A 19,922-nucleotide genomic window follows, 5' to 3' on the forward strand; every position below is an offset into this window, starting at 1 on the left:
ACCACCCCTACCTTGTCACAACACAACTGGCTCAAACGCATTAAATAGGAAAGAAATTTCACAAATTAACTTTTAACAAGGCACACCTGTTAATTAATTGAAATGCATTCCAGATGACTACTGCATGAAGCTGGTTGAGAGAATGCCAAGAGTGTGCATAGCTGTCATCAAGGCAAAGGGTGGTTACTTTGAAGAATCTCAAATATAAAATATATTTTGATTTGTTTAACACTTTTTTGGTTACTACATGATTCCCTATGTGGTATTTCATAGTTTTGATGAGGTGAGATCACCTTACCTGTTACTTCTAGTTATTCTGAACAGAACAGAGCCGGTATTGCCTGTTATTACTATGGCTGAGGGATTGGCATATACTGTAGAATTTGAATCATATTAATGAAAACAGAGCCAAGTACCATGTCACAAAACCAGCCAAAGATATGACAATTCTAGTCTATCAAAAGCTTTTTCTGCATCGAGAGATAGAAGTGCCCAAGGAGCTTTGGTTTCTGATGAAGCATGTAAAATATGTATTAGAAAATAGTTTAATATCTGTGTTTATCAAAGAAAGAGGGTGATGAGAGAACTGAATGGTTTTTACCTTTTAAAGAAATTGCTAAATTAGTCCTGCATTTACATCCCTTCCAAAATGAACCTTTGTGAACGGCTGTGTTAATCATTGCAAGTATGACGTAATTGGTTCCACATTTTTAAATAGACCTCAGGAGGTACCAGGTGATTTACCTTTATTCATGTTATCCAATGACCTTTTGAGTTCATGTAGAGAGATTTAGGCTCCCAGCAAGCCGGCTTCGTCAGTTGCGAGAAGAGGAGATATCTTTTAAAAAGGACTTGATCTGGCTTGGTGTTTGATTTACAATCAGAGGTGTACAATTCTTTATAGAAACTGGATAATTTTTGGTTGATTAATTTGGATTCAACAGTTGCAATTTTCACTAATTGATCATTAATGAAAAACTTGTTAGCCAATAGACGACTGGGTCGATTACCATGGAAGTAATGGTTAAGTCTAACCCGAAGGATGGCAAATTCTCCTCTCTGTCTTGTCAATAGATTTAGTTATATATTTTAGTTCTCTTCTGACTTTGAAGAAAGTAGTTGTTACCTCGTCTGAAAAAAGTGTTTGTTGACAACTTTTCCAATTCTGATATCTTCTTTATGATTCATTCCACCCAGATGCAAATGCAGTTGCATTTTTTTGTTTTTTTAAACCTTTAATGGCGTCCCATAAAAATCAGAGGATCAGATTTAATTTTTGTTAATCATTATAAATTCAAATTGTACAAAACGTAGGATTTTGTACTAAGGAAGCGTTAAAGTGCCATCTTGTGGTTATTTTAGGAAATTATGAATCTGTCAGAAGCATGATGATCAGATAGACTCATATGTCTAATTTCTATTTTCTTGATTAAAGAAAATAGAGTAGATTCTAGTAGGTTGGGGAGAATGTTTTGTGCCTGTTTGAATAGAAAGTGTGCTCTTTTGCTTCAGGGATATGAGCTCGCCAGGCATCAAGGGTTGTAATCAGAGAGCATATGTTGGAGAGCCTTGGTTGCTTTTGGCTTGTAGTTGGTCTTATTAGATTCGTCCCGCATATCCAGAATGGCATTCATGTCTGTCCTGATAACCAGTTGGAATTCAGTTAATTCTAACAATAAGCTAACAGAAGTTATTATCCAATTTGATACATAGATATTTAGCAATACTGTATTTCCTCCATTCATACCATACTTTAAAACTATAGGCCTATTATAAACCTGGGTGTTTGTGTATCAGTATGTGTGTGTTTGAGAGAGAAAGAGACAGTTCCATGGGTGTCTGCCTCTTTATTGGCTGAAGTCCAGGAAGTCAACGGAACACACTGTCTGATTTGTTCCATCAAACTTGACAGGAGAGTCCTCATATTACATTACACACTGTAGTTCCTTGAACAACATATATGAACCACAGTGTTTATTATAGTTTAATAGCTGAGAGGAGAACAGGTAAACTACTACCTTTGGAGTAGCCGAGGATTAACATACACAGTGATTTAAAGCTTTATTTTTTGCTTATATTTTAGTACAACAAATGGCAGTGTGGGTTTCATTTATAAAACAGTCATTTCAAATAGTATTTCATTTTTATTTTTTTACATTTAATGTGTTTGTTAGTAAAATAGGAATTGCTACTCTAATGGGAGCCTGAGAGGCGAAACTGAGTCGAACTCATTTGGCATCAAACCAAAGAAAACAGACTGAAACAGGGAGGGACTACTTGGACTCGTCCAATAACGAAGGCTCATTTCTGTTTTCTGTTGAAATGCAGTTTAAAATGTTTTCCGTTTCATGCCCTAAAGAATATGACCTGGATCTATACGTAAACCACATTATATTGTTTTGAATAGCAGCTTTTCCAGACTCTGATGCCAGTGAGAGTAACATAGTTAGGAGCTTAGGCTAGCTGGTATGTACTAGGGCCATAAAGAAATGGCAAGACCCAATATTTCCCATGATGAAGACAACCATTTGATTTGACTTGATAGCCCAAATAAGGGCAAACTGACCATTGACATGTGAAGCTGACAGACATTCAATTTTTGCATGTGAACAGCATGTTTCATATGGTGCCATGAAATTCTACTAACAAAGTTCCACAGGAATCAACAGCAACAAATATGAGGAAACAAGCAGGTCAAGGAAAGCAGTTCCATTCAAAGCAAAGCCAGAAATTAAAACAAGCGCAGCAATCAAAAAGAACATGACTTAATTCATAATTCTTTCTAATTTTTGAACATGGAAGAAATTGTTTTATTTTCTTTCCTTGTAGCCTTTCAAATGTATCTATTAGTAATCATATCATGTATTCAGTCTGCAGAGGAGGCATCGTGAAAAAAGAAAGAAGAGTCCATTGCCTTCTTGAACATGTCAGAAAAAAAGATTGACAAAAATCGAAACAAACCTTACATCTATATTACAGTGTAAAAGTAGAGTGCTATCTGAAAGGATGGGATGAGTGCATTCTGCTCTGACTGCTAGAAGAGATTGGCCTTCTTTTTCATGTTGTTGCGTTTCCACAGTGGAAGCCTGTCAAACTCCTGGATCTCCATCCCAAAGATGTCAAAGAACGTTTCTGGGGCTAAGTGGCGCTAGAGTGAGAAGAGAGGTTGAGAAAAGAAGGAGGGGAAGGGGGGATGTTGTGGTTAACATTTCCGCTCCTATATGGTCATTGAAAAACTCAAGAAGCTATATGGATCTATGGATTCTGTACTTTCCTTGCTAAGTATTTGTGTAGCATTCATGCACACACATGCAGAAATCAAATGATACCTCCAGTCTTGTTCTGTCCACCTCCCTGGGCAGTTTAGCTCGCCCTCTACTGGTTATCATGAGCATTTCATATGGTACAACCTTCAAAAGGGAGACACTCATCAGTAAAGGATGTCAATACTGAATTAAGCTTCAAAAGGAGATTGTTGAAAGATGGACCCTTGGGCCACCAAAACGGACTGAGGACCCAATTCAATCAAAATTGGATACTAGGTTTTAAGATACAGTGCACTCGGAAAGTATTCTGACCCTTTGACTTTTTCCACATTTTGTTACAGCCTTATTCTAAAATGGATTAAATAAAACATTTTCCACATCAATCTACACACTAAATACCCCATAAATCAAAAACATTTTTTTTTAAATGCTTGCACATTTATTAAAAATAAAACATAAATACCTTATTTACATAAGTATTCAGACCCTTTGCTATGAGACTCAAAATTGAGCTCATTGATCATTCTTGAGATGTTTCTACAACTTGGAGTCCACCTGTGGTAAATTCAATTGATTGGACATGATTTGGAAAGGCACACACCTGTCTATATAAGGTCCCACAGTTGACAGTGCATGTCAGAGCAAAAACAAAGCCATGAGGTCGAAGGAATTGTCCGTAGAGCTCAGAGACAGGATTGTGTCGAGGCACAGATCTGGGGAAGGGTACCAAAACATTTATGGAGCATTGAAGGTCCCCAAGAACACAGTGGCATCCATCATTCTTAAATGGAAGAAGTTTGGAACCACCAAGACCTTTCCGAGAGCTGGGCACCCTGCAAACTGAGCAATTGGGAGAGAAGGGCTTTGGTCAGGGAGGCGACCAAGAACCCTATGGTCTCTCTGACAGAGCTCAAGAGTTCCTCTCTGAAAATGGGACAACCATCTCTGCAGCACTCCACCAATCAGGCCTTTGTGGTAGAGTGGCCAGACAAAAGCCACTCCTCAGTAAATGGCACATGACAGCCCGCTTGATGCTTGCCAAAAGGCACCTAAAGGACTCTGACCATGAGAAACAAGATTCTCTGGTCTGATGAAACCAAGATTGAATTCTTTGGCCTGAATATAAAGTGTCACGTCTGAAGGAAACCTGTCACCATCCCTACGGTGAAGAATGGTGGTGGCAGTATCATGCTGTGGGGATGTTTTTCAACGGCAGGGACTTGGAGACTAGTCAGGATCGAGGCAAAGAAATGGAGTAAAGTACAGAGAGATCCTTGATGAAAACCTGCTCAGGACCTAAGACTGGGACGAAGATTCACCTTCCAACAGGACAACGACCCTAAGCACACAGCCAAGACAACGCAGGAGTGGCTTCTGAATGTGCTTGAGTGGCCCAGCCAGAGCCCGGAATTGAACCCGATCGAACATCTCTGGAGAGACCTGAAAATAGCTGTACAGCGACGCTCCCCATCCAACCTCAGAGCTTGAGATGATCTGCAGAGAAGAACGGGAGAAAGTCCCCAAATACAGGTGTGCCAAGCTTGTAGCATCATTCCCAAGAAGACCCGAGTCTGTAATCAGTGCCAAAAAAACAGTTTTTGCTTCGTCATTACAAGGTATTGTCCGTAGATTGATGAGAGGCAAAAAAACAATTGAATCAATTTTACAATAAGGCTGTAAGCAAAGGGTCTAACAAAAGTTCTTAATATTTTCTGAATACACTGTATATCCAAAAAGGGGAGTACATGAATCCACACATTCATCGCTGCAGACAACGCATTATCATATTTGAGATCCCACGGAAACCAGGTATCCAAGTTTGATTGGACAGGGCATCGTTTTTACAGTTATAGCATGTTCAAAACTGATAGTCTTGACTGAGACAGGGGAACACTGGGTAGGGACAACAAGTGTGACAGGAGATTGTGAGTGAGGGCTGATGGGGCTATAGACCCTGGGAGCTCAACTATAAGGGTATCAGTTGGTGGGGAGGTGCATGATGCCATTATCGTTGTGTAGGTACGTGCATTACTGCGCTCATTATTACCAAAACATCTACAATGAGTGTACAAAACATTCAGAACACCTGTTCTTTCCATGATATAGACTGAACATGGGAATCCAGGTGAAAGCTATGATCCATTATTGATGGTCACTTGTTAAATCCCCTTCAGTGTAGATGAAGGGGATGAGACAGGTTAGAGAAGTATTTAAGCCTTGAGACAATTGAGACATGGATTGTGTATGTGTGCCATTCAGAGGGTGAATGGTAAGACAACATATTTAAGTGTCTTTGAATGGGGTATAGTAGGTGCCAGGTGCACCGGTTTGTGTCAAGAACTGTAACGCTGCTGGGTTTTTCATGCTCAACAGTTTCCTGTGTGTATCAAGAACGGTCCACCACCAAAGGATATCCAGCCAACTTGACACAACTGTGGGAAGCATTGGAGTCAACATGAGTGAGCATCCCTGTGGAATGCTTTTGACACCTTGTATAGTCCATGCCCTGACGAATTGAGGCTGTTCTGAGGGCAAGGGGGGGGGGGGGGGGGTGTATATCAGTTAAAATGTGAATATGTTGGAATATCTGACCAGACAAGATTAGGCTTACAGATCGACATTTTCAAAGAACTGTGGCCCTAAAATAATGTTAAGTTACAAAATAGATACAGTACGGGTTAAACAATTTGTTTAAATGAAATTGTCAAGTCATAGATCGAGTCATGGGAAGCAGCTATACTGTGGGATTTACAGCAAACGTATGTTAGGCCCAGTACACAAACACACCTAGATGAGATCGATTGAAATTTAGAGGAAGAGTTTTGCAAGATCTTATTGAAATGCTCTAATAAGCAACCAGGGGAGTTATTTGTGCTTTTTTTCCCGCCCTCTATCTGATCAACTCATAGTAGTCAAACCAGTCATGAAAATCCAACAATGAAGGTGTCTCTCCTTCATTAAGTTGTATCAAAGACACATTTGGTATTGGATTTTCCACTGTATGTTACATACAGTCTGTATTGAAGCCATGTGCGAATGAGCATGGAGAAGCCGGCATGCTAAGCGAGAGGTGACTCAGTTCACTAGCCCCTGTCTAGACTGCAGCACAGCCATAGCCTCATGGGAGATTTAGTACTTTAGAGGGGCTGCCTTTGGTTACAGGAACCCATGAAGGGACTGACTACCAGCTGCATACTGTAGGTAGTTAGTGGTGATATGAGACACCAATCATATACAGTTGAAGTTGGAAGTTTACATACACTTAGGTTGGAGTCATTAAAACTAGTTTTTCAACCACTCCACAAATTTCTTGTTAACAAACTGTAGTTTTGGCAAGTTGGTGAGGACATCTACTTTGTGCATGACACAAGTAATTTTTCCAACAATTGTTTACAGACAGATTATTTCACTGTGTCATAATTGCGGTGGGTCAGAAGTTTACATACAATGAGTTGAATGTGCCTTTAAACTTCTTCAGGCTAGGGTCTATTTTTATCCAGTTCCCGTCTGACTGACGTGCCCAAAGTAAACTGCCTGTTACTCAGGCCCAGAAGCCAGGAACTGCATATAATTGGTACCATTGGATAGGAAACACTTTGAAGTTTGTAGAAATGTTAAAATAATGTATGAGACTAAAACACAATTGATATGGTAGGAGGAAATCAAAAGAAAAACCAACCAGGATTTTTTTTGAGAGCCATGCTCTTTCAATGGAAAGTTATGGGTCCTATGAAATTCCAGCTCCCGGATTGCAATTTCTATGGCTTCCACTAGATGTCAACAGTCTTTGTTCAAGCTTTCAGGCTTGTTTCTTCCCAAACAAGGAAGAATTTTGAGTTTTGGTACTGGGAGTCAGAGTTGGAAATCAGTCTGTGTGTGCACGACAGAGGACGCACACTTGCTAATTTTACTTTTCTATTGAACAAACTTCTTTCCGGTATGAAATATTATAGTTAAATTACATTTTAGGGTACCTGAGGATTAAATAGAAATGTATTTTGACTTGTTTTAACAAAGTTTAGGGGTAGCTTTTTGTATTCCTTTCTCTGCATGTTGAACGAGTGGACTACTCAAAACGATGGCGCCAACTAAACTGACTTTTTGGCATATAAAATATTTTATCTATCAAAACAACCATGCATGATGTAGCTGGGACCCTTGGGATTGCAAATCAGAGGAAGATTTTCAAAAAGTAAGTGAATATTTAGTTGCTGTTTGTGATTTTACGAAGCCTGTGCTGGTTGAAAACAATTTTGATGTGGGCGCAGTCCTCAAACAATAGCATGCCTTCGCTGTAAAGCCTATTATAATTCGGACAATTCTGTTAGATTAACAAGAATTTAAGATTTTAACTGACATAAGACACTTGTACATACCTAGATGTTTAATATTCATAATATCTTCCAATTTCACCGGAAGTTGTCAACAGGTGTCCCGCTGGCGGGACGCCTATCCTCGAGAGGTTTTAAACAGCTTGGAAAATTCCAGAAAATGTCATGGCTTTAGAAGCTTCTGACAAATGATGTCAATTAGCCTGAGTCAATTGTAGGTGTACCTGTGGATGTATTTCAAGGCCTACCTTCAAACCCAGTGCCTCTTTGATTGACATCATGGGAAAATCAAAAGAAAATCATCCAAGACCTCAGAAAAAAAATTGTAGACCTCCAAAAGTCTGGTTCATCCTTGGGAGCAATTTCCAAACGCCTGAAGGTACCATATTCATCTGTACAAACAATAGTACGCAAGTATAAACACCATGGGACCATGTAGCCGTCATACCGCTCAGGAAGGAGACGTGTTCTGTCTCCTAGAGATGAACGTACTTTGGTGAGAAACGTGCAAATCCATCCCAGAATTGCAAAGGACCTTGTGAAGATGCTGGAAGAAACAGGTACAACAGTATCTATATCCACAATAAAACGAGTCCTATATTGACATAAACTGAAAGGCCACTCAGCAAGGAAGAAGCCACTGCTCCAAAACCATCATAAAAAAGAAAGACTACGGTTAGCAACTGCACATGGGGACAAAGATTGTACTTTTTGGAGAAATGTCCTCTGGTCTGATGAAACAAAAATAGAACTGTTTGGCCATAATGACCATCCTTATGTTTGGAGGAAAAAGGGGGAGGTTTGCAAGCCAAAGAACACCATCCCAACTATGAAGCATGGGGGTGGCAGCATCATGTTGTGGGGGTGCTTTGCTGCAGGAGGGACTAGTGCACTTCAAAATAGATGGCATCATGAGGTAGGAAAATTATATGGTTACAGTGGGGCAAAAAAGTATTTAGTCAGCCACCAATTGTGCAAGTTCTCCCACTTAAAAAGATGAGAGAGGCCTGTCATTTTCATCATAGGTACACTTCCTCTATGACAGACAAAATTAAGGAAAAAAAATCCAGAAAATCACATTGTAGGATTTATAATGAATTTATTTGCAAATTATGGTGGAACATAAGTATTTGTTCACCTACAAACAAGCAAGATATCTGGCTCTCACAGACCTGTAACTTCTTCTTTAAGAGGCTCCTCTGTCCTCCACTCGTTACCTGTATTAATGGCACCTGTTTGAACTTGTTATCAGTATAAAAGACACCTGTCCACAACCTCAAACAGTCACACTCCAAACTCCACTATGGCCAAGACCAAAGAGCTGTCAAAGGACACCAGAAACAAAATTGTAGACCTGCACCAGACTTGGAAGACTGAATCTGCAATAGGTAAGCAGCTTGGTTTGAAGAAATCAACTGTGGGAGAAATTATTAGGAAATGGAAGACATACAAGACCACTGATAACCTCCCTCGATCTGGGGCTCCACGCAAGATCTCACCCTGTGGGGTCAAAAATCCCAGAACCACACGGGGGGAACTAGTGAATGACCTGCAGAGAGCTGGGACCAAAGTAACAAAGCCTACCATCAGTAACACTACGCCGCCAGGGACTCAAATCCTGCAGTGCCAGACGTGTACCCCTGCTTAAGCCAGTACATGTCCAGGCCCGTCTGAAGTTTGTTAGAGAGCATTTGGATGATCCAGAAGAGAATGTCATATGGTCAGATGAAATCAAAATATAACTTTTTGGTAAAAACTCAGCTCGTCGTGTTTGGAGGACAAAGAATGCTGAGTTGCATCCAAAGAACACCATACCTACTGTGGGGGGTGGGGGTGGAAACATCATGCTTTGGGGCAGTTTTTCTGCAAAGGGACCAGGACGACTGATCCGTGTAAAGGAAAGAATGAATGGGGCCATGTATTGTGAGATTTTGAGTGAAAACCTCCTTCCATCAGCAAGGGCATTGAAGATGAAACGTGGCTGGGTCTTTCAGCATGACAATGATCCCAAACACACCGCCCGGGCAACGAAGGAGTGGCTTCGTAAGAAGCATTTCAAGGTCCTGGAGTGACCTAGCCAATCTCCAGATCTCAACCCCATAGAAAATCTTTGGAGGGAGTTGAAAGTCTGTGTCGCCCAGCAACAGCCCCAAAACATCACTGCTCTAGAGGAGATCTGCATGGAGGAATGTGTGAAAACCTTGTGAAGACTGACAGAAAACGTTTGACCTCTGTCATTGCCAACAAAGGGTATATAACAAAGTATTGAGATAAACTTTTGTTTATTTTCCACCATAATTTGCAAATAAATTCATTAAAAATCCTACAATATCATTTTCTGGATTTTTCTTTCTCATTTTGTCTGTCATAGTTGAAGTGTACCTATGATGAAAATTACAGGCCTCTCTCATCTTTTTAAGTGGGAGAACTTGCACAATTGGTGGCTGACTAAATACTTTTTTGCCTCACTGTATATTGAAGCAACATCTGAAGACATCAGTCAGGAAGTTAAAGCTTGGTCGCAAATGGGTCTTCCAAATGGACAATGACCCCAAGCATACTTCCAAAGTTGTGGCAAAATGGACAACAAAGTCAAGATATTGGAGTGGCCATCAAAGCCATCACAATTTGTGGGAAGAACTGAAAAAGTGTGTGCGAGCAAGGAGCCCTACAAACCTGGCTCAGTTACACCAGCTCTGTCAGGAGGAATGAGCCAAAATTCACCCAATTTATTGTGGGGAGCTTGTGGAAGGCTTACCAAAACATTTAACCCAATTAAGCAATTTAAAGGCAATGCTACCAAATACATATTGAGTGTATGTAAACTTCTGACCCACTCGGAATGTGATGAAAGAAATAAAAGCTGAAATAAATCATTCTCCACTATTATTCTGCCATTTCACATTCTTAATATGAAGTGGTGATCCTAACTGACCTAAGACAGGGATTTTTTACTCTGATTAAATGTCAGGAATTGTGAAAAACTGAGTTTAAATGTATTTGGCTAAGGTGTATGTAAACTTCCGACTTCAACTGTACCTCCTGTTATCGGTGCCGAGGTTTACCTCACTATTCCTTCTATTATATCACCCAATGTTTGCGGTGGCTCCGATGTGCCAAGCTCACTTGAAGCTCTCTTTACTGACTCAGCATATTTGTTTTTGTAGCGTACACATTTTTGTAGTAAAGTATAAATTCAAAAAAACTTGGAATGTCAGTCAAATATACTAATAAGGATAGGGCACATACATCAGGTAAATTCAAAATCTTTATAAAGAAATTATAGGAAAAAAATAAAAGATACTTGCTTTTGTTTCCAACATATTAGGCATAGACACTCCCCTGTCCATTCTTGTTACTGCAGCACTGCCATCCCTAATGTGCTACAGGATAGAACATACAGTACACACACACACACATGTAATATAGTGGTATGGAACTGAGATATATCTACCATCGCTATCTACTACTATCCCAGCTACCGTATCTTATTCCTATCATATAGAGCAGCATACTGGTACTTATGGTCACTGCAGTACTTTTGTCTTTCGGTAATAGGTCATGGCACTCAAAGATTGGCACTCTTTTAATACAATTACTATCAATAGCATCTTAGGTTACCTACACTTGTGACACCTCGACCTCACAGTGAAGCACTGTTACAGTTTAAAATTGAATATGTAAATAAATGAGACATTTAGTGACAACTGGAGACATTTTGCAACAATAAAACAGGCAATGATACAAAGATCATTCTACGTTGCATGTACAGTACAGTGGTTCCATCTAGTCACAGTGAGACTGAACATGTCTGAGCAATGTTGTATGTGGTCCTTGACAAGAACATGCAGGGTCACTGCAATGCATTCACTACAGTTTGGGATAGCTAATAGTGATGCAGGCATTTATCAGGAGTGGGTTGACATTCAGGATAACATGAAGTTTGTGACCCTAGGTATAGAGTGAGCAAACGCATGCAAAATGAAATTGCATAATGAAAGATATTTGTGGATAAGCAAATGAGCGACATACCTGAAACTCTGCAAGACAACATGGGACAGAAAATGAGACTCAGTTAGATTTTCCTGTACTATTTAAATCTGAAAGATATACATTATTTCCAAATCTGACTGTTCAATAATTGGGTCGCTTATTTACAATGTATTATCAGTTAAAGGTACAATCAAATCAAATCAAATCAAATCAAATCTGGGAGGGGTTACATTTCCCAAGCCCCATTCCTCAACTGTATATCAAAAGTAGTGTCATTTTGCTGAAAAACAAATTTCTAGATTGTAGTTTTAAGAATATTGAAATTGTATGTAGATGTAGAAGTAGCTGTGAACACAACCACAGCTGTATTTGTTGAGCAACACTCACCTCTTCCTCCCCCACACATGTTGCCATGGCTGTTGTAAGGAGTGAAATCTGCGGACTGAGGCTGTATGGGCAGAGACAGTATTGTAACAGCGATCACATGTGTCTATGAACAATATGATCAACAACACTTTGTCAATCAAAGCCTATAAGGGGAAACCATCCACATTAATCAATAAGTTCGATTTTAATGTTGGAGTGAATAAATAGTTGTGATATCTGATATGTGAAGCATCTGATCTTACCCTGTGTAATCCATTCCGTCCATAACCAGGCAGCGATGAGGTTTTGGAATTATCTGAAAAGTTGAAACTAAAGTAAGCATAATTTCGATGAAACATCTAAGATCGATTTGGCTGTCCAATAGTTTGAATGGTTCATGCTGTTTATTTGATAGGGTTGCTTTTGAGGTTGGATCTGACCAGGATATTATGTATTGGTGCACACCATATCAAAAGGTTTCAAAACGTTTTGCGGCAGAAAACCAAAACATTTGTGTTTGTTATGTTAATAGAGGTAGGTATTGAGAGGGTTGGAAGATGCAACCATCACTCTTATTAACTACGTCCTTAAACATCTTGAGGGAAGTAAGACCCATGCCAAACTACTATCTGTTGACTTCTCTTCTGAAGTTAATTGTATACAACCGCTAAGCAGAGGCTTTTGTCCAATTTTGATCTTGATTTTAACATACAGTACAGTAGTCAGCTGGTTGATTGACTTTAACCAACCGAACTCAAAGGGTGAGAGTCAACGGTTCCCTATCTGGCACAGTATCCTCCTGGGGGTATGTCTTTTCCCTCTGTTGTTAGTATTGTGCACTGATGATCATGACTCTAGGCATACCATTACGTTTGCAGATGACTCAGTTATTGGGAGTCATTTACCGGATGAAGAGGTGAGCCATGGCCCAGTGGTGGAGTATGTTGGATGGGGTGACCGCTCCTTTTAAGAACTTAATGTCAAGAAAACCGATGATATCGCTATTGATTTCCGGAGGAGCTTCCTGACACCAATGCAGACTGATGGTGAGCCAGTGGGGATTGTTGATCAATACAAATACTTTGGCACTTCCCTTGACAGCAAACAGAGTTGAGGCTAATGTGGAAGCTATCTGTGAGACGGGAAATCAGCACCTGTTCTTCCTGAGGAAACTCAGCAGTTTCAGGGTGGATAAGAAGCTGATGACCATCATTTACAGATTGTTAATTGAATCCATTTTAACATTCAATATGATCTGCTGTTTTGGTAATCTTAGGGTAATAGGCTGGATAACAATTTATTTATATTTCACCTTTATTTAACCAGGTAGGACAGTTGAGAACAAGTTCTCATTTACAACTGCAACCTGGCCAAGATAAAGCAAAGGGACAAAAACAACATAGTCAATAACACAATAGAAAAATCTATGTACAATGTGTTCAAATGAAGATGAGTAGGGAGGTAAGGCAATAAATAGGCCATAGAGGAGAAATAGTTACAATTTAGAATTAACACTGGAGTGAGATGTGCAAGTAGAGATACTGGGATGCAAAAGAGCAAGAGGATACATAATATGGGGATGAGGTAGTCGGGAGTGTCATTTACAGATTGGCTGTGTACAGGTAGAGTGATCGGTAAGCGGCTCTGACAGCTGATGCTTAAAGTTAGAGGGAGATATAAGACTCAAGCTTCAGAGATTTTTGCAATTCGTTCCAGTCATTGGCAGCAGAGAACTGGAAGGAAAGGCGGTCAAAGGAAGTGTTGGCTTTGGGGATGACCTGTGAAATATACCTGCTGGAGCGAGTGCTACGGGTGGGTGTTGCTATGGTGACCAGTGAGCTGAGATAAGGTAGGGCTTTACCTAGCAAAGACTGAAAGATGACCTGGAGCCAGTGGGCTTGGTGATGAATATGTAGTGAGGGCCAGCCAACGAGAGCATACAGGTCACAGTGGTGGGTAGTATATGGGGTTCTGGTGATAAAACGGATGGCACTGTGATAGACTGCATCCAATTTACTGAGTAGAGTGTTGGAGGCTATTTTGTAAATGACATCGCCAAAGTCAAGGATCGGTAGAATAGTCAGTTTTACGAGGGTGTATTTGGCAGCATGAGTGAAGGAGGATTTGTTGGCAAAATAGGAAGCCGATTCTAGATTTAATTTTGGATTGGAGATGCTTAATGTGAGTCTGGAAGGAGAGCTTACAGTCTAGACAGACACCTAGATATTTGTAGTTGTCCACATTCTAGGTCAGAACCGTCCAGAGTAGTGATGCTAGTCGGGCAACAATCGGTTGAAGAGCATGCATTTAGTTTTACTAGCATTTAAATGCAGTTGGAGGCCACGGAAGAGGTGTTGTACGGCATTGAAGCTCGTTTGGAGGTTTGTTACCAGTGTCCAAAGAAGGGCCAAATGTATACAGAATGGTGTCATCTGCGTAGAGGTGGATCAGAGAATCACCAGCAGCAAGAGCGACATCATTGATATATATAGAGAAAAGAGTCGGCCCGAGAATTGAACTCTGTGGCACATAGAGACTGCCAGAGGACCGGACAACAGGCCCTCCGATTTGACTCACTGAACTCTGTCTGAGAAGTAGTTGGTGAACCAGGCGAGGCAGTCATTTGAGGAACCAAGGCTATTGAGTCTGCCGATAAGAATGCAGAGATGAGAGGCTTGGCCAGGTCGATAAAGACGGCTGCACAGTACTGTCTTTTATCAAAGGCAGTTATATCATTTAGGACCTTGATCGTGGCTGAGGTGCGCCCGTGACCAGCTCAGAAACCAGATTGCATAGTGGAGAAGGTACATTGGGATTCTAAATGGTTGGAGATCTGTTTATTAACTTGGTTTTTTAAGATTTTAGAAAGGCAGGGCGGATATACAGTTGTTTGCATACACTTAGGTTGGAGTCATTAAAACTCGTTTTTCAACCACTCCACAAATCTGTTGTTAACAAACTATAGTTTTGGTCGGTTAGGACATCTACTTTGTGCATGACACAAGTCATTTTTCAAACAATTGTTTACAGAGATTATTTCACTGTATCACAATTCCAGTGGGTCAGAAGTTACTTACACTAAAGTTGACTGTGCCTTTAAACAGCTTGGAAAATTTTAGAAAATGATGTGATGGCTTTAGAAGCTTCTGATAGGCTAATTGACATCATTTGAGTCAATTGGAGGTGTACCTGTGGATGTATTTCAAGGCCTACCTTCAAACTCAGTGCCTCTTTGCTTGACGTCATGGGAAAATCAGAAGAAATCAGCCAAGACCTCAGAAAAAAATTGTAGACCTCCACAAGTCTGGTTCATCCTTGGGAGCAATTTCCAAATGCCTAAAGGTACCACGTTCATCTGTACAAATAATAGTATGCAAGTATAAACACCATGGGACCACACAGCCGTCATTCCACTCAGGAAGGAGACGCGCTCTGTCTCCTACAGATGAACGTACTTTGGTGCGAAAAGTGCAAACCAATCCAAGAACAGGGACCTTGTGAAGATGCTGGAGGAAACAGGTAGAAAAGTATCTATATCCACAGTAAAACGAGTCCTATATCGACATAACCTGAAAGGCCACTTAGCAAGGAAGCAGCCACTGCTCCAAAACCGCCATGAAAAAGCCAGACTGGGGTTTGCAACTGCACATGGGGACAAAGATTGTACTTGAGAAATGTCCTCTGGTCTGATGAAACAAAAATAGAACTGCTTGGCCATAATGACCATCGTTATGTTTGGAGGAAAAAGGGAGAGGCTTGCAAGCCGAAGAACACCATCCCAACCATAAACCACAGGAGTTGCAGTATCATGTTGTTGGGGTGCTTTGCTGCAGGAGGGACTGGTGCACTTCACAAAATAGATGGGAAAGGAAAAAGATGAGGAAAGGAAAATGATGTGGATATACTGAAGTGACATCTCAAGACATCAGGAAGTTAAAGCTTGGTTGCAAATGGACAATGACTCCAAGCATACTTCCAAAGTTGTGGAAAAATGGCTTAAGGACAACAAAGTCAGGGTATTGGAGTGGCCATCACAAAGCCCTGACCTCAATCCCATATAAAATTTGTGGGCAGAACTGAAAAAGTGTGTGAGAGTCAGGAGGCCGACAAATCTGACTCAGTTACACAGGCTCTGTCAGGAGGAATGGGCCAAAATTCACCCAACTTATTCTGGGAAGCTTGTGCAAGGCTACCCGAAGCATTTGACCCAAGTTAAACAATTTCGAGGCAATGCTACCAATGGGAATGGGAGTGATGTTGTGTGCTGCAGGGCCTGGGTTAACCTATACATCAGCAGAGGAGCAGAGGAGGAGTAGGATAAGGGTACGGCTAAAGGCTATAAGAACTGGTTGTCTAGTGCATTCGGAACAGAGAGTTAAAGGAGCAGGTTTCTGGGCACGGAAGAGTAGAATCAAGGCATAATGTACAGACAAGGGTATGATAGGATATGAGTACAGTGTTGGTAAACCTAGGCATTGAGTGACGATGAGAGGTTTTGTCTCTTGGGGCACCAGTTAAGCCAAGTGAGGTGTAGCCGAGTGATCATAGTGTCCAATGAGTAGCAATAGATGAGTCAGGGAGCCAGATTCCGTAGTCGCTGCTACGCTAGGCGAGCTGGAGTCATGGCGATTCGCAACGGAAGAGCCTGTTGAGACCACCTCGGACGGTTACGTTGGCAGGGGCTCCGTGTCGGCAGTAAAGGTTCCAGGCCAATTGGCAAAATAGGAATTGTAGCCCAAGAATTGGCTGGTGGACCTCTTTGGCTAGCCGGGAGATGGGCCTAGCTCGAGACTAGCTCCAGGCTAACTGGTGCTTGCTTCGGGACAGAGACATTAGCCAGGAGTAGCCACTCGAATAGCAGCTAGCTAGTTGCGATGATCCGGTGTAAAGGTTCAGAGCTTGCGGTAGGAATCTGGAGATGTGGCAGAGAAAAAGCAGTCCGATATACTCTGGGTTGATATTGCGCTGTGCAGACTGGCAGGAATTGATCGGGTTGAGGCTGGCTGATGTCCGAGTTAACGGTGAGGACCGTAGATGGGAAGTGAGATTAAAATATATACGAAGAAAACAATATATACATGGGACAGGACGGGACAAGACAGACACACGTCTGACTGCTACTCCATCTTGGAAGTGTCACGGGATCCTTCCTGGGAAGGAGAGGAGGACCAAAATGCAGCGTGGTTTGTGTTCATCTTGATATTTAATAAAGAAAACACTGAACACTGAAACACACTATACAAAAACAATAAACAAAATAACGATCGTGAAGCTAATGAGAACTGTGCTGACACAAGCACTCAACATAGACAATCACCCACAAACAAACAGTGAAACCCAGGCTACCTAAGTATGATTCTCAATCAGAGACAACTAATGACACCTGCCTCTGATTGAGAACCATACTAGGCCGAAACATACAAATCCCCAAATCACAGAAAAACAAACATAGACTGCCCACCCCAACTCACGCCCTGACCATACTAAATAAATACAAAACAAAGGAAATAAAGGTCTGAACGTGACAGTACCCCCCCCCCTCCCCCCCAAAGGTGCGGGCTCCGGCCGCAAAACCTTAACCTATAGGGGAGGGTCTGGGTGGGCGTCTGTCCGCAGTGGCGGACGTGGACCCCAATTCACCATAGTCTTAGTCCTCCTCATTGTCCGCCTCCGTGGCTTCCTAACCACGGCAACCCTTCTAAATGACCCCACTGGACTGAGGGGCAGCTCGGGACAGAGGGGCAGCTCGGGACAGAGGGGCAGCTCGGGACAGAGGGGTAGCTCCGTACTGGCTGACGACTCTGGCAGATCCTGGCTGACTGGCGGCTCTGGCCGATCCTGGCTGACTGGCGGCTCTGGCCGATCCTGGCTGAATGGCGGCTCTGGCCGATCCTGGCTGAATGGCGGCTCTGGCAGATCCTGGCTGACTGGCGGCTCTGGCAGATCCTGGCTGACTGGCGGCTCTGGCAGACCCTGGCTGACTGGCGGCTCTGGCAGATCCTAGCTGACTGGCGGCTCTGGCAGATCCTGGCTGACTGGCGGCTCTGGCAGATCCTGGCTGACTGGCGGCTCTGGCAGATCCTGGCTGACTGGCGGCTCTGGCAGATCCTGGCTGACTGGCGGCTCCTGGCTGACTGGCGGCACTGGCGGCTCCTGGCTGACTGGCGGCTCCTTGCAGACTGGTGGCACTGGTGGCTCCTTGCAGACTGGCGGCACTGGCGGCTCCTTGCAGACTGGCGGCTCTGGCAGATCCTGGCTGACTGGCGGCTCTGGCAGATCCTGGCTGACTGGCGGCTCTGGCAGATCCTGGCAGACTGGCGGCTCTGGCAGATCCTGGCTGACTGGCGGCTCCTGGCTGACTGGCGGCACTGGCGGCTCCTGGCTGACTGGCGGCTCCTTGCAGACTGGCGGCACTGGTGGCTCCTTGCAGACTGGCGGCACTGGCGGCTCCTTGCAGACTGGCAGCACTGGCGGCTCCTTGCAGACTGGCGGCTCTGGCGGCTCCTTGCAGACTGGAGGCTCTGATGGCGCTAGGCAGACGGGTAGCTCTGGCAGCGCCGGACAGGCGGGAGACTCCGGCAGCGCTGGAGAGGAGGAAGGCTCCGGCAGCACTGGACAGGTGGGAGCACCTGTAGGGAGGAGACGGAGAGACAGCCTGGTGTGGGGGGCTGCCACCGGAGGGCTGGTGCGTGGAGGTGGTACCGGATAGACCGGACCGTGCAGGCGCACTGGAGCTCTTGAGCACCGAGCCTGCCCAACCTTACCTGGTTGAATGCTCCCGGTCGCCCTGCCAGTGCGGCGAGGTGGAATAGCCCGCACTGGGCTGTGCAGGCGAATCGGGGACACCATGCGCAAGGCTGGTGCCATGTACACCGGCCCAAGGTGACGCACTGGAGACCAGATGCGTAGAGCCGGCTTCATGGCACTTGGCTCGATGCCAACTCTAGCCCGGCCGATACGCGGAGCTGGTATGTACAGCACCGGGCTATGCACCCGCACTGGGGACACCGTGCGCTCCACCGCATAACACGGTGCCTGCCCGGTCTCTCTCACCCTCCGGGAAAGCACAGGAAGTTGGCTCAGGTCTCCTACCTGGCTTCGCCATACTTCCTGTGTGCCACCCCCCAATACATTTTTGGGGCTGCCTCTCGGGCTTCCTTGCCAGCCGTGTTCCCTCGTATCGCCGATTCCTCTCTCCGGCTGCCTCTGCTCTCCTAGCTAGCTCCACCTGTTCCCATGGGAGGCGATCCTTTCCCGCCAGGATCTCCTCCCATGTGTAGCAACCCTTTCCGTCCAAAACGTCATCCCATGTCCATTCCTCCTTGCGCTGCTCCTGCTTCCGCTGCCTGTCACCACGCCGCTTGGTCCTGTTGTGGTGGGTGATTGTCTATGTTGACTGCTTGTGTCAGCACAATTCTCATTAGCTTCACGATCGTTATTTCGTTTATTGTTTTTGTATAGTGTGTTTCAGTGTTCAGTGTTTTCTTTATTAAAATTCAAGATGAACACAAACCACGTCGCATTTTGGTCCTCCAATCCTTCTCGCCTCTCCTCTTCAGACGAAGAGGAGGAAGACCGTGACAGGAAGTGGTGTTGTGAAATAAAGTAGCAGCATCAGGTTGAAACATTCATGGACATTTAGCTAGCTAGCTTGTTGTTATTTTACCCGAAATGCACAAGGTGCTTTTTTTCTGGATCGTTGTTGAATTGGGACCTATTTTGAGTCACAAAATCATATGTTCTCTAGGTGCATTACCGGTACTAACTGGACACGAGTTTATGCTCCTAAAAACCAATGAGGAGAAGGGACTTTCAGCGAGTCAAGTATCAAAAATAGAACCTAGTTCTATTTTAGTGCCTGGCTACGCAGACACTCGTTGAATTGCGCAAACTTATTAACGCGGGCGGTATGGTCAGCATGTTAGGCACAAGTCAGACTCAAGGTGCAATCCATTCGGAGAGACTC

General features: G+C 43.3%; 1 protein-coding gene and 1 long non-coding RNA gene across 2 annotated transcripts in view; both read right to left on the reverse strand.

The window, feature by feature from the left end:
- Window positions 1-2,104: 2,104 nt before the first annotated feature.
- LOC139368306 (uncharacterized) lies at window positions 2,105-10,982 on the reverse strand. The gene is made up of 3 exons (XR_011626944.1): window positions 10,906-10,982; window positions 3,330-3,410; window positions 2,105-3,148 (listed from the first exon to the last, which is right to left on the reverse strand). It is a non-coding gene; the product is annotated as an uncharacterized lncRNA (long non-coding RNA).
- A 526-nt stretch (window positions 10,983-11,508) lies between these two features.
- The window catches only part of LOC139368305 (actin-binding LIM protein 1-like), a 132,862-nt gene continuing 124,448 nt past the window's right edge, over window positions 11,509-19,922 (reverse strand). Inside the window, exons 19-21 of the mRNA XM_071107054.1 lie at window positions 12,220-12,272; window positions 11,978-12,038; window positions 11,509-11,637 (exon numbers count right to left, since the gene is read on the reverse strand). Of these exons, the coding sequence (XP_070963155.1) occupies window positions 11,549-11,637; window positions 11,978-12,038; window positions 12,220-12,272 (203 nt within the window). The 3' untranslated portion in view covers window positions 11,509-11,548. The remainder of the gene's footprint in view (window positions 11,638-11,977; window positions 12,039-12,219; window positions 12,273-19,922) is intronic.

Source organism: Oncorhynchus clarkii, chromosome 16 (genome assembly GCF_045791955.1).
Source record: "Oncorhynchus clarkii lewisi isolate Uvic-CL-2024 chromosome 16, UVic_Ocla_1.0, whole genome shotgun sequence".
In the NCBI taxonomy this organism is placed as follows: Eukaryota; Metazoa; Chordata; class Actinopteri; order Salmoniformes; family Salmonidae; genus Oncorhynchus; species Oncorhynchus clarkii.